Genomic DNA, 15,579 nt, shown 5'->3' with positions numbered 1-15,579 from the left:
ATCGGCAGGCCAGGAGGCTGCTGGTGGAGCTTCCCTTCCTCAGCTTCCTGCTGGGCGTCTTGCTGTGAGGTCTCCTGGCGATGCCCGGTGTGGAAGGGAGGTGCCGGATGAGCATGCCCGCCGCGGGGCCAGACTGCCCGCCTCTGCCTCTAGGGGCTCGGGAGGCCTGGCCTGGCTGGCCCTGGGGTGCCCGGGCCTGCCTGTACCTTCTGGGTCTGTCTCTGCAGTGCATCTGTGCTCTGAGCACAAGCCAAGTCATTCGTGTGGAGGCCCAGGGGCGCTGGGAGCCTGGTAGGGTGCTGACAGCTTGGCAGAGTGCCGTGAACCTGGCAGGGTGCCGCCTCTGGTGTGGGCAGTTCTCCTCTTATGTGGATTTGCCCTGCACATCTGCAGGAGCTGCTTCTTCATCTTCCCACACCCTCCTGTCCATGGGCCCTGGAGGCAGAGGGTGCTGGGAAGCTGGTCAGTGCCCACACGTGGGTGTCCCTGCCTGGGCCTTCCCGAGAGGAGGTGGCCCCTGAGGTGGGGTCTTTGCGAGTCTGCTGGAGCTGTGCGTGGGGTGCACAGCCCTGCCCTGTCTGAAGGGGATTGTGTTTCAACAGGGAGCTGCGTCAGAGGTTTTGGTAGATGCTACTGTAGACCTCATATCCGATGAGTGGGAAGCTGCTAATGCCATACCCAGCAAGAGAAGGAAGCAGGATGCAGCCCTGCTTGAGGCCACCGGCGTGCCTTCTGCAGACTGTGAGCAGGTAGTCTGAGTCAATAGTTGGGCAGAACGCTCCCCGCCCCCGTGCATGCTGGCATAGCCCGGCATGGCCACCTTGCACTTCCAGCCCTCGAGTCCCTGCCAGTCGAGGAAGGCTGCCCAGGATGGGTGTTCTCGGGTCACCCTTGGTCTGTGACAGAGCAACGCTGATTCAGGCTTGGCTCTTGTGACTCTGAGGACGTTTTGCTAGTGGTGAATTTCAGCTTTATTGTGCTTGCCCTTCTGACCCCCATCCTTCCACTTGCCTTTTTACTCCGTGCAGCTGTCCCCTTGCACACCTGGAGAAACTTAACCTGGCTGCACTCACCTGGCTAAAGCTCCACCAGCAACACAGGCTTCACCACAGAGAGCAGCAGGGGAGCCCAAGGGGGCCTAGAGGGCCAGGCCTAGGCAGGTGGGGGCCTGACCGGGCCTCTGCCTGAACACAAGGTCTTGGATGGCGCTCGCCACAATGGGGGTGTAGTGGAAGCCCTGCTCAGTTTAGTCTCTGGTTTCTGAAAGTTGAAATCTTGACTTTTTCTTTTCTTTCCTTCTTTTTTTTTATTTTTTTGAGACAGAGTCTCGCTCTGTCGCACAAGCTGGAGTGCAGTGGCACGATCTCAGCTCACTGCAACCTCCGCATGCAGGGTTCAAGCGATTCTCCTGCCTCACCCTCCTTAGTAGCTGGGATTACAGGCGCCTGCCACCACGCCCGGCTACTTTTTTTGTGTATTTTTAGTAGAGACGGGGTTTCACCATGTTGGCCAGGCTGGTCTCGAACTCCTGGCCTCAAATGATCCACCCATCTCGGCCTTCCAAAATGCTGGGATTACAGACGTGAGCCACTGTGCCTGCCCCAAATCCTGACTTTTTCTATAGCATTTAGGAGTATTACAGGACTCACTAATAGTATCAAAAATGAAATTAGCTAACACATGTCATGAAAGGACTTTTGCTTTTGGGGAAAAGCAAGGGAGCTTCATACCTTGAAGAGTGATGCTTGTGAAGTTTATTACTTTGTTACAGAGGGCGACAGCCTCCCTGCCTTCCCCGCGCCGCGCTCCCCGCACCGCCCCGGCCCATCGAGATGGTCACGTGGTCATTGAAGGGAGATTTACCGAGCATCCACCACCTGCGGTGGGTCCTAGGTCTTAGGTGTCGGCAGAAGCCTTCAAGGCAGGCGTGCTCTTTCCTCTGTGGGCTGGGGCTTGGCCGTGAGCCCACTCCTGCAGCTCTTGGGAAATGAAGGCAGCGTCCACACGGGGCTGGACTTACCCAGACCTAAGGCACAGTGTGGGTGGAGAGCTCATTCACAATAGCAATAAAAATATGAGAAGCAACTTGTAAAATAAAGGATGGATTCATAGGCCATGCGAGGAGAAGGCTCGGGCTCAGCAGACAGTGAAGTCAGTGGAGAGGTGGGCCCTTCCCCAGAGAGAACATGGAAGGTTTAGCACTGCAGAGATGTCTGCTGTCACCCAGAGTGACACAGGAACTTAACCAACTAATTAATGTATAACAGTGGTGTAGCTCTGAATGGGTTTGGTGGGTTTTGTTTTTGTTTTTATTTTGAGGCAGGGTCTCGCCCTGTGTCCCAGGCTGGAGCACAGTGGCAAAATCACAGCTCATTGCAGCCTTGACTTCTTGGGCTCAAGCAATCCTCGTGCCTCAGCGTCCCGAGTAGCTGGGACTACAGGTGTGCACCACCACACCCAATTAATTTTTAAAATTTTTGTTAGAGATGGGGTCTTGCTATGTTACCTACGCTGGTCTCAAACTCCTGGGCTCAAGCGATTCTCCCGCCCCAGCCTCCCAAAGTGCAGGGATTACAGGCATAAACCACCACCCTAGCCTGGTTTTGTATTTTTGGAAGTTGACAGATTTTAAACTATAAATTGGTGAGGATACTTAAAGGATGTGAAGAGGAGAAATGGATGGGAGATTTACAGTAAAGCTGTCAACGTACATGGATGGGAGATTTATAGTAAAGCTGTCAACGTACGCAGGTGGAGACATTCCCACGGAGTAACAGAGGCACGACCTGGGGATGCGCACGGAGCATGAGATGTGAGCTGGAGTTAGGACACTGCGTATGCGGACCGGAGCGTGTTGGTCAGGGTGTACACACAGGTGTGGAAAGTGGGGCGTCTGGACCATGGGCTCAGCATTTGGGTAAAACACACACACTCCACTCACCCCACTCACACACCCCCCCACACACACCCCACTCACACCACTCACATACCCACCCCACACACACCCCACTCACCCCACTCACACGCCCCCACACACTCCACTCACACCACTCACACACCCCCAACACAAACCACTCACCCCACTCACACACTCCCAACACATACACACCCCACTCACACCACTCACACACCCCAACACACACCCCACTCACCCCCAACACACACACATCCCACTCACCCCACTCACACACCCCCACATACACCCCACTCACCCCACTCACACACACCCAACACACACACACTCCACTCACCCCCAACACACACACACACCCCACTCACACCCCCAAACACCCCACTCACCCCACTCATACACACCCAACACACACACCCCACTCACCCCCAGTCACACACCCAACACACACACCCCACTTACACACACCCCCACACACACCCCACTCACCCCACTCACACACCCCAACACACACACCCCACTCACCCCCAACACACACACATCCCACCACACACACCAACACACACTGCACTCACCCCCAGCACACACATACCCCACTCACCCCACTCACACACACCCAACAGACACACACACCCCACTCACCCCCAATGCACACACACCCCACTCACCCCACTCACACACCCAACACACACACCCCACTCACACCACTCACACACCCCCAACACAAACCACTCACCCCACTCACACACTCCCAACACATACACACCCCACTCACACCACTCACACACCCCCAACACACACCCCTCACCCCAACATACACACATCCCACTCACCCCACTCACACACCCCACATACACCCCACTCACCCCACTCACACACACCCAACACACACACACTCCACTCACCCCCAACACACACACACACCCCACTCACCCAACTCACACACACCCAACACATACACACCCCACTCACCCCACTCACACCCCCCACACACACCCCACTCACACACCCCCAAACACACCCCACTCACACCACTCACACACCCCCGACACACACCCCACTCACACACACCCCCACACACATACCCTCCACACACACATACCCCACTCACACCACTCACACACCCCCCAACACAAACCACTCACCCCACTCACACACACCCAACACACACACACACCCCACTCACCCCCAACACACACACACCCCACTCACCCCACACACACACCCAACACACACACCCCACTCACACATCCCCAACACACACCCCACTCACCCCACTCACACACACCCCAACACACCCCACTCACCCCACCTACACACACCCAACACACACACACCCCACTCACCCCCAACACACACACATCCCACTCACCCCACTCACGCACACCCCCACACACACACCCCACTCACCCCACTCACACACACCCAACACACACCCCAATCACCACCAACACACACCCCACTCACACCACTCACACACCCCCCACACACCCCACTGACACCACTCACACACACTCAACACGCACACACCCCACTCACCCCACTCACACACACCCAACACACACACCCCTCTCACACCACTCACACACCCCCGATACACACCCCACTCACACACCCCACTCACCCCAACACACACACACCCCACTCACACCACTCACACACAGCCCCCACACACATACCCGACACACACACCCCACTCACCCCACTCACACACCCAACACATACACACCCCACTCATCCCACTCACACACACACCCCACTCATCCCACTCACACACATCCCACTCATCCCACTCACACACACCCAACACACACACACCCCACTCACCCCACTCACACACACCCCCAACACACACCCCACTCACCCCACTGACACACACCCAACACACACCCCACTCACACCACTCACACACACCCAACACACACAGACCCCACTCACCCCGCTCACACACCCAACACACACACCCCACTCACACACCCCAACACACACACACACCCCACTCACACACACCCAACACACACACACCCCACTCACACCCCCAAACACCCCACTCACCCCACTCATACACACCCAACACACACCACCCCACTCACCCCCAGTCACACACCCAACACACACACCCCACTTACACACACCCAACACACACACCCCACTCACCCCCAACACACACACATCCCACTCACACACACCCAACACACACTGCACTCACCCCAGCACACACATACCCCACTCACCCCACTCACACACCCCAACACACACACCCCACTCACCCCCAATGCACACACACCCCACTCACACACCCAACACACACACACACCCCACTCACCCCACTCACACACCCAACACACACACCCCACTCACAGGGCGCCTACCGGGGCACTCGGCCAGTCCTCACCAAGAAGTAAGTGGTCCCTAATTCAGGGCCAGGTGTCAGTTCACACGGGAAGAGCTGAGGGGGGTGAGCCTGGGGCTGCTCCTCCGAGGCCTCAGCCCTGCAGGTGTGATGATGTCAGATGGTTGGTTTTGTTTCTATTAAAAAGAGGGTCTGGGATGGCGGCTTGAGGGCAGTGGTCTTCCAGGAACTGGATCACGGTCCCTCCAAGGGTCTCTCCTGCAGTTGCCTCTGCGTTTACTGCAGTCTTTCCACAGCCCCATGTTGTGGACAGAGGGAGTGAGGCCAGGCCTGACCCCTGCCTCCAGCCTCCCCGGGCTCTGCCCAACCTCCGTGTGCTGCTGCTGCTGCTGTTTCTTCCTGGCTGGCCACTCCCCTCCTGCAAGGCAGGCCCTGGGGAGGGCTGCTGGCAGCTATTCCTAAGGTCTGAGCCCTTTCCTACATCAAGGAAAGAAGTGGTAGGGGGCCTGCATCTTCCATGCTGGTGGGAGGTGGGGGATGGCCAGGGGCCTGCCTCAGTGGGCTCCTCCTGTTCCGGGCTGTGACTTGGCGGTCCAGAGCCTGAGGATTCTCTATTTCTGCCAGAGCCTGATTATGTCGTCGAAGCTGCTAGAGCATCCATGACCTTGGCTTATTTTCAACTTTCATAATTAGGGAAAAACTTAAACTTAATTTGAGATTTGATTATTTTAACCATTAGAAATCTTTGGGTTATGGCCAGGCACAGTGGCTCACACCTGTAATCACGGCACTTTGGGAGGCCGAGGTGGGTGGATCACCTGAGGTCAGGAGTTCAAGACTAGCTGGCCAACATGGTGAAACCCCATCTGTACTAAAAATACGAAAATCATGGCCGGGGACGGTAGCTCATGCCTGGAATCCCAGCGCTTTGGGAGGCCGAGGCGGGCAGATCACGTGAGGTCAGTTCAAGACCAGCCTGGCCAACATGGTGAAACGCCGTCTGTACAAAAATACAAAAAAAAAAAAAAAGAAAAAAAATTAGCCGGGCATATGGCAGGTGCCTGTAATCCCAGCTACTTGGGAGGCTGAGGCAGGAGAATCACCTGAACCAGGGAGGCGGAGGTTGCAATGGGCTCAGATCGTGCCATTGCACTCCAGCCTGGGCAACAAGAGCAAAACTTCATCTCAAAAACAAAAACAAAAACAAAAACGAAACAAAAATAGCTGGGTGTGGTGGCCTGAGCCTGTAATCCCAGCTACTCAGGAGGCTGAGGCAGGAGAATCGCATGAACCCAGGAAACAGAGGTTGCAGTGAGCTGAGATTGCGCCACTGCCCTCCAGCCTGGGTGACAGAGCGAGACTCCATCTCAAAAAAAGAAAAAGAAAAAAAAGCCTTTGAATTGCAAATAATGGAAAGCCCAGCTCCGCCTTTCTAATCCCATTGAGGGAGTTTATTATGGATACACCTGATGGGCCCTGAGCCTGCAGGTGGGGCTTGGTGCAGGCATCTCCGGCCCTGTCTACTCTGCCTTCCAGACAGACGTGGCTTCCCCACTGAGCCTCCCATCAGCTGTTTCCCGTTACTCCCTCGTGCCACACAGTGGCTTCCCCTGTGATCCACCTGCTACTCTGTCCTTCAGGGGACAAGAGAGCACCTCCTCTGGTGATTGATTCCTCTGGAGAGAGGAAGCGTTTCCTCAAATCTCATTGGCTGTGATTGGCTCACGGTCCAATCCCCCAGTGGGTCCCTATGGCCAGGATGATAGACGTCAGTGGTTGACACCAGCCCACGCACAAGAGCTGCCCCTGGGGCTGGAGTAAAGCTGATGTTACTCAAACCATGCGGCCGAGAACAGGGAGAGCCAAGGGACCATTCCCCAGGATGGGCCATCCAGTGCTGTCACCAGGTGGCCACAAACACCTGCTGTGTGTGGACAGTGGCCGTGACCACAGCATCACTGATGGGGGCCTTGTGTGTGCCAGGCAATGTCCTACAACTCTCCGTGTGCTTTGTCCCATTTGGTCACCCTCAGTGATGCTCTGATGTGGACACATCTGCGTCTCCACTTTAAAGATGGGGAAACCGAGGCCCACGGTGGCTCAGTGACCCACCTGGGGTTGCCCAGCCATTGCAGCATGGGGTGAGCTGGATGGGAACTCAGGCAGGCCCTCTAAACCGAGCCCAGACGCCACTGCATGGCAGTCTCGGAAGTACCAGGCAGCTGGCCGGGCAGGGATGGTGTCATCGCCTCTCCAAGGCGAGGCTGTCTTCACGGCTCGGACCCCACCTGCCAGGTCTCCTCAGCACACTGAGGACGATGGGTGCCTGCAGTGAAGGGTTGTGCAGCACCTGCCTGTTTCTTGACGGCCTCTTGCTTCCCCCTCTCAGCAGGTCCCCCGGCAGCCGACCAGCCTATCATTCAGAGGCTGACACCTGTCCTGATGACAGCCTGTCCTGGGGCCCAGCCACCCTCCAGTGCTGGGCGCCAGCCCCAGACTCTTCTTCTGCAGTTGCTTCTGCAGTTGCTTTTTTTTTTTTTTTTTTTTTTTTTTTTTGATATTGTGTCTTGCTCTATTGCTCAGGCTGGAGTGCAGTTGCGTAATATCGGCTGACTGTAACCTCCACCTCCTGGGTTCAAGCGATTCTCCTGCCTCAGCCTCCCAAGTAGCTGGGATTACAGGCGCCCGCCACCACGCCCAGCTAATTTTTTGTATGTTTAGTGGAGACGGGGGAATCTCACCATGTTGGCCAGGCTGTGGCGAACTCCTGACCTCCAGTGATCCGCCTGCCTCGGCCTCCCAAAGTGCTAGGATTACAGGCCTGAGCCATCGCACCCGACCTATTTTTTTATTTTTGAGATGGAGTCTTACTCTGTCGCCCAGCATGGAGTGCAGTGGCCAGATCTCAGTGAGGCCCTGTTTTAGAGTCAGCCTGCGCCGGGAGTGAGTCTCCCCTGTCCGCACCCAAACGCACCAAGTGTGCCATTTCAGCGGCGGTGCTTGCTCCCCGGAATGGGACCAGGTGCTCTCAGCGGTGTGGTGGGTTGGTGGCCTGGGGTCGGCATCGGACGCAGGCCGAGCAGGAGGCTGGAGCCAAGCTGTGGCCTGGGGAGATGTTACGGGTCGGACAGTTGGGGGGCGGGGGCGCCTCCTGTGCTGTGTACACTGAGCATGGGTTTCCTCTGAATTTAAAAAGGAGGAGAAAATCAGAATTTCTGGCCCTGGTTCTGGCAGGAAGTGCGGCCATATGTGATAGAGAAGGGCTTGCAGTGTCGGCCTGGCTTCCTGGCAGCCCTGGGGTGCAGCCCTGTCCAGCTGTGGCCTCGTCATGCCCTGGGTGGGTGGGAATGCAGCCTCCTCCTGGGGCCACACAGGGGCCAGCCATCAGCCGAGGGGCTCCTGAAGTGGCAGTGACAGGATCCTGTGGCATTTCCTAGTCCCCTGGTTACCAGTTGCTGAGGAGAGGGTGGATTCGCCCCTGGGCTGCACCTCAGTGTGTGCAGGTCTTCCCGGGTATGTGGGTGCAGGAGGTGGGGGGCGTGGAGTGGGCACAGGTTCACACCTGCTGCCTGGCAGTTCAGAGCCCTCATCACACACCACCAGGTTTCAGGGGAGCTACAAATCACTTTCCTGTACTGACCCGATCAGCATGCACCCCTGAGTTCTGCCCCCTGGGAGATGCCTGTGGGGTCCCAGGGTCCTGGCAGCCTCCTCCCACCAGCTGCAGTCCTGGTTCCAAGGGGGGGGGACCGTACCCCTGAACCTGGATGTGCCTTTGAGCCTGGCTGTGCCTGCTGAGGGTGCGGTGGGAGCTGCTACTCATTTTTTGTCTCATCCTTCTCATTTCAAATTTTATGTACGAAATATTTTTATAGAGGTGCATAAAACGTGGAAAGCCTGTGTGTGCTTTCTGATGTTCAAAACCAGGCCAGGCACAGTGGCTCACGTGTGTAATCCCACACTTTAGGAGGCCAAGATGGGAGGATTGCCTGAGCCTAGGTGTTAGAGACCAGCCTGAGCAACATGGTGAGACTCTGTCTCTACAGAGCATTTTTTAAAACCAGCTGGGAACGGTGGTTCGCGCTTGTAATCCCAGGAACTTGGGAGGCCGAGATGGGCAGATCGCTTGAGGCTGAGAGTTCAAAACTAGCTTAGGCAACATGATGAAACCCCGTTTCTACCAAAAACAAACAAACAAAAAATTAGCTGGGCGCAGTGATCCTCACCTATAGTCTCAGCTACTCAGGAGGTTGATAGGGGAGGATCACTTGAGTCCAGGAGGTCAAGGTTACAGTGAGCCGGGTTTGCACCACTACACTCCAGCCTGGGTGACAGAGGGAGACCTTGTCTCAAATAAATAAATAAATAAAAATCCATCTCAGTGGATGTCCAATAAGCAGTGAGCCCGTGTGAGGGTCTCAGCCCGGCCGTGACCTTGCTGAGTGTGGCGAGCGCTTCAAGGCCACTTGCCCCGACCCTGCCCACCCCCCACTTTTGTTTCTTAATTTCACTCTTTCCAGGAAATTGCAGATTTAACAGATGTTAGGTACTTTGGTCGAGCCAAGCTTGATGTAGTTGAGAAATGGAAGAGAAAGTTGGAGGGAAACATGGGCTAGAGTAGAGTAAATCTAAGAAATAAAGTGAGTGTCTCTCTTTCTGTTTAGAGCAAAAAGAAGAAAAGGAAGAAGGAAAAGAGATGGAACAACTCCGATTCCTCAGAGCTGGCTTCCTCGCCCCTGTCTCCCGCCAGCCCCTGTCACCTGACTTTGCTTTCAAACCCGAGGCCTCAGGACACAGCCCTGCCCCACAGCCAAGCCCAGCAGAGTGGCCCCACTGGCCAGCCGAGCCAGCCCCTGGGCACAGCCACCACGCCACTGGAGGGTGACGGCCTCTTTGCGCCCACCGAGGTTGGCGACAGCCCCCTGCAGGCTCAGGCTTTGGGAGAGGCAGGAGTGGCCACAGGAAGTGAGGCTCAGAGCAGCCCCCAATCCCAGGACCACACGGAAGGGGAGGACCAGGACGCTTCCATCCCCTTTGGGGGCAGAGGCCTGTCCCAGGAGGGGACCGGTCCCCCCACCTCTGCTGGTGAAGGCCATTCTAGGACTGAAGATGCTGCCCAGGCACTCCTGTTGCCTGAGTCAAAAGGAGGCAGCTCTGAGCCTGGGACAGAACCGCAGACCACACAGCAGCAGGCCTCTACGGTGAGTCATCCGGGAGAGGTGGCCCGGGAGTGGCACCGAGCTCTCGGCACCTGGGCTCTGCTGCAAGGTGCTGGCGTTGCTTCCTTGCCAGGGAGGGCATCCTCTGGGCCCTGCTCCCTGGGTGGGAGTGGGAGGGCTGCCCCTCCACCAGGGATGCCGGCCCACCCTGTCCCTCAGCTTGTGGTGGATGCTGCCCCTTAAACCATTGAGTCGGAGTCACCCTGGCCCATTTTGTCACCTTGGCTCTGGCGTTTGGGGTCTTTCAGGCAGTTGATGCTGCAGCTCAGCCAGCCAATGCAGTTAAAGGGGCCGGGGAGGAAGTGAAAGAGAAGACCCAGAGAACGAAAGAGCCGCCAGCAACCACTCCTGCTTCCAAAACACACTGCCAGGTGCGTCTCCTTCCTGCCTGCCGGCTCCAGGAGGCCCTCCTCCTGCTCACGGCTGCGCCTCTTTCATTTAATTATTCAGCAAGTATTTAAGTGCTGGGGATATGGCCGTGATTCAGACAAAGCTCTGGCCTTCGGGGTGCTCACATTCTAGCGGAGAGACAGTCAGAAAACCGGCTTCAGCAGTGAGAAGAGTGTGGAGGGAGGGACGGAGGGGAGAGAGGGCACCCAGGTGGGCCCCGAGGTACCGTGGCCCCCACAGCCCAAGTGGCCGGGCGAGGCCTCTCTGAGGAGGTGGTGAGGGATGGTCCCCGGAGGTGTCTGGGATGTGTCCCAGACAACGGGAAGGTCATGTGCAGAGGCCCTGGGGTAGTGTGGGGTGGGCCTGTCCCCAGAGCGGCAGGGATGCCAGTGCCCCCAGGAGGAGTTGGGGGAGGAGGGGCCACCGATGAGGATGGAGAGCGGTGCCTCTGGAGGCCGTGATTAGTGGCCCCAACGGCAGTGGAAGGTCCCGAGCAGGGAAGGGTGGTGACCACTCTGGCCGCTGTGAGAAGCATCCCCTGTAGGGGTCAATGTGGAGGCTGGGCCAGGCGTGGTAGCTCACACCTATAATCCCTGCACTTTGGGAGGCCCAGGTGGGTGCATCACCTGAGGTCAGGAGTTCAAGACCAGCCTGGCCAACATGGTGAAACCCCATCTGTACTAAAAATACAAAAATTAGCCGGCCGTGGTGGTATGTGCCTGTAATCCCAGCTACCCGGGAGGCTGTCGCAGGAGAATTGCTTGAGCCTGGGAGGCGGAGGTTGCAGTGAGCTGAGATCGCAGTACTGCACTCCAGCCTTGGTAATAAGAGGGAGACTCTGTCTCAAAAAAAAAAAAAAAAAAAAAAGAAAGAAAATGTGGAGGCCGGCCTTGAAGGTCAGGGTTTGTTTCCTTGTTCCAGGAAGCTGAGACCAAGACTGAGGACGAGACGGCTGCTGCTGGAGAAAAAGTCGGTAAAAATGAACGAGGGGAGCCTGAAGACCTCAAGAATCCAGAGGGGAAGAACAGAAGTGCAGCAGCTGCTGTGAAAAAGGAGAAGCAAAAAAACCAGAAAACAGGTGTCCAGGAAGTGAAGGCAAGGTAGGGATGCCCCCGCAGAGGGGCAAAGGAGACTCTGCCTGAGAGCCCTGCACAACTCCCAGGGGACATCCAGGCTGCCCTTCTAGTCAGCTGTTTTGGCAAGTTTAACTTTGGGGGAAAAGGGGCCCACTTAGGAGGTGGACAGGAGCAGGCACCTGTGCCAGTTTCTTGTTTCCTAATAGCCCCTGGGATCCTGGAGCCAGCGTGGGCCTTTGGGAACTCAGGAGAGGGGCTGTTCTGGCCCAGACACCTGCTGGTGCCTCCCGCCACTGTCCCCAGCACTTCAGAGATGGGCAGGGATTGGCCACCTCTTCTTCCTCCATTTTGGAGGCAACGAAGAGAGGACCCCATGGGGGATAGTGTGTCAGACGTGGACGTGCTTACATGTTTGCTAGGGTGTGATAATGTGCATTACGAACACAAGGACCATGTGCCTGTGTGTGTGCATGTGGGTGTGTGTGCACGTGTGTGTGCGTATGCATGTACGTGTGTATGTGTGTGAGTGCGTGTGTGCGTGTACGTGTGCTTGTGTGTGTGTGTGTGCACGTGTGTGCATGCCAGTGTGTGCGTGTGTGTGTGCATGTGTGTGTGAGTGTGCATGTGCGTGTGTGTGCATGTGCGTGTGTGTGCATGTGTGTGTGAGTGCATGTGTGTGCATGCACACGGCAGGTGGACAGATCTCACGGGAATCAGATTTCTGTTTTGGTTTTCCACCAGCACGCTAAGCCCGGGCGGAGGAGTCACCGTGTACTTCCACGCCATCATCTCTCATCATTTCTCATTCAATTCCGACCACCATAAAGTCTTCATCAGAGGAGGAGGAGAATTTGGGGAGCCGAAATGGACCAGGAATGTCTGTGAGCTGCACTGCACCAGGTGAGCGTGTCTGTACGCTTGGGAGGAATCCCTCAGGTAAGGCATAGGATGCCCAGCCTGTGACACATATTTAAAAAAAAATTTTTTTTTTTTTTTTGAGACAGAGTCTTGCTGTGTCACCCAGGCTGGAGTGTGGTGGCACGATCTCAGCCCACTGCAGCCTCCGCCTCCTGGGTTCAAGCGATTCTCATGCCTCAGCTCCCAAGTAGCTGGGATTACAGGCGTCCACCACCATGCCTGGCTAATTTTTGTATTTTTAGTAGAGATGCAGTTTCTACTAAATGCTGGCTAGGCTAGTCTCAAACTCCTGACCTCAGGTGATCCGCCCGCCTAGGCCTCCCAAAGTGCTGGGATTACAGGCATGAGCCACTGCGTCCAGCCTTTAAATAATTTTTATCAAGTGAGTTGACGACATTCTTCGGGTTCCGGAAGATAAATATTTCAGACAGCTCTTCCTGGCCATGCATTTTGGTGTCATATTCCATCATGGACCTTTTTTTTTTTTTAAAGTATTCTTTCTTTCTTTATTATAATTTTTTTTTTCGTTTTAGAGAGGGGATCTTGCTCTGTTGCCTAGGCTGGAGTGCAATCATCACTCACTGCAGCCTCAATCTCCTGGGCCACCATGCCCAGCTTTGTTTATCTGAGACAGAGTCTTGCTCTGTCACCCAGGCTGGAGTGCAGTGGTGGGATCACAGGTCAATGCAGCCTTGACCTCCTGGACTCAAGAAGTCCTCCCGCCTCAGCCTCCCATGGTGTTGGGATTTCAGGCATGGGCCACTGAACCCAGCCTTGCCTCCTCTTGGTCCATATCAATTTATAGCTTTGCACTCCATGCTACGTTTGAGAATAACTAAAATTTCCGGGGTAGGAATTTTGGATAACCAACCGTATCCTGTTCATTCACAGAGACTTACGTCATGACAGCGTTCTTGTTGATGGCAGTGTCGTCATTTCCAAGAAGCACCTAGATAAACACATTCCTTACAAGTACGTCATTTATAATAAGGGCTCTATTGAATATGAGTTCATCTACAAGCGCCAGCAGAAGGAGGGCGAGTACGTCAACCGCTGTCTGTTCATAAAATCTTCACTTCTGGACTCAGGAGGTAAGTCGTGGCAGCAGGCTGTCTGCTCACCCCTCTGGAGTGCAGGTGCCAGTCCTGCGGCACTGGACGGTCTCTCTGGAGAGCACAGACTTTGCCTGGGCAGTGAGGTCCTCTTTGCTCTGCACTGACCCCGCCCCAGCCTCCAGGTTCAGTGACACTGACTTTGGGTTGTGTCTCTGGTTGGTTAAAGATGTGTTGGCTTCTCCTTTGAGCTCAGTGTGACTTACCCACTCACTTGCAGGAGGAAACATGGAAAGGATTTTTTGTTTGTTTTTTGAGACGGAGTCTGTCGCTCAGGCTGGAGTACAGTGGTGCGATCTCGGCTCACTGCAACCTCCGCCTCCCGGGGTCAAGCAGTTCTCCTGCCTCAGCCTCCCGAGTAGCTGGGATTACAGGAGCCTGCCACCACCCCCGGCTAACTTTTGTATTTTTAGTAGAGACAGGGTTTCACCATGTTGGAGCTTGACCTCAGGTGATCTGCTCTCCTCGACCTCCCAAAGTGTTGGGATTACAGGTGTAAGCCACTGCACCCAGCCGGAAAGGATTTTTAATTAAGGGAAAGGAGAGAAAATGAAGCCAGAAGAAGGGCTGCGGCTGGGAACAGAGGGGCAGCAAAGGCCTGGGAGCTGGGTCAGGGACAAGTGCAGCGACCAGGAGGCCACTGGGACTTGCCCCTTCTCTAGAGATTTTCAGATGGTTGACTGGAGATGACATCCACAGCCCCGTCTGCAGGCTCCTGCTGGCTGTCATCCTCAGCACACCAGCCCCTCCGCCCATCTGTCGATAGACACAGGCGCTTCCCTTCTCGCAGAGCCCTCTGCGCCCCTCCATGCCTCTCTTGGGGGTCCCCCACCTGGGTTCTCTGTCTGCAAACTTGACAGACAGAGATCAAGACTTGACTGTGTTAATCACCTGGACTCCCAGTGCCGCCTCCTCACCTGGGGGGTCCTGGGCTTCCCCTCGCTCCCCCTCCCTGCACAGTGACCCTGAAACTCAAGGAAGTGAGCTGGGGTCAACTGGTTGTTGCTTTCCCTCGGCGACCAGGGCCTCCCTGCCCCCCGGTGTCCAGTGTCTTGAAAACAGTTGTTTTACTGTTTATGTTGTTTATGTGTTGTTTTAGGCAGATACGGAAGAATGTAAATTTAATCCCTGTCACTCCACCTTGGACAAAGACAGAAGTCCTAAGAACTTTATAGAGTATATATTTTTTCATTTTTGTAAACATATATATATATATTTTTTTTTTTTTCTGAGACAGGATCTCGCTCTGTCACCCAAGCTGGAGTGCAGTGGCACGATCTCGGCTCACTACAGCCTCCACCGCCAGGGCCCGACTGATCCGCCCCGTCAGTCCCCCAGGTCGCTGGGCTTACAGGCGTGTGCCACCATGTCTGGCAAATTTTTCGTATTTTTTTTGGAGAGACTGGTCTTGCTATGTTGCCTAGTCTGGTCTCGAACTCCTGGGCTCAAGCAATCCGCCCATCTTGGCCTTCCAAAGTGCTGGGATTAAGACATAAGCCACCGTGCCCAGCCAAACATGATTTTTACTAGCTAGAGAGTGTACGCTGAGAACTTAAGCTTTGAGAGAATAGGCATTAGTCCAGTAATTCCATCTATAAGT

The 15,579-nt window shown here is 55.4% G+C and overlaps 1 protein-coding gene across 1 annotated transcript in view; it reads left to right on the top strand.

Moving 5' to 3' along the window:
• Positions 1 to 15,579, top strand: part of RNF213 (ring finger protein 213) — a 132,684-nt gene that overhangs the window by 16,894 nt on the left and 100,211 nt on the right. Inside the window, exons 4-8 of the mRNA XM_030828168.1 lie at positions 9,929 to 10,465; positions 10,732 to 10,854; positions 11,795 to 11,973; positions 12,691 to 12,849; positions 13,759 to 13,958. Of these exons, the coding sequence (XP_030684028.1) occupies positions 9,929 to 10,465; positions 10,732 to 10,854; positions 11,795 to 11,973; positions 12,691 to 12,849; positions 13,759 to 13,958 (1,198 nt within the window). The remainder of the gene's footprint in view (positions 1 to 9,928; positions 10,466 to 10,731; positions 10,855 to 11,794; positions 11,974 to 12,690; positions 12,850 to 13,758; positions 13,959 to 15,579) is intronic.

This window comes from Nomascus leucogenys, chromosome 14, assembly GCF_006542625.1.
Source record: "Nomascus leucogenys isolate Asia chromosome 14, Asia_NLE_v1, whole genome shotgun sequence".
NCBI lineage: Eukaryota > Metazoa > Chordata > Mammalia > Primates > Hylobatidae > Nomascus > Nomascus leucogenys.
This window is presented reverse-complemented; position numbering and strand designations above follow the sequence as displayed.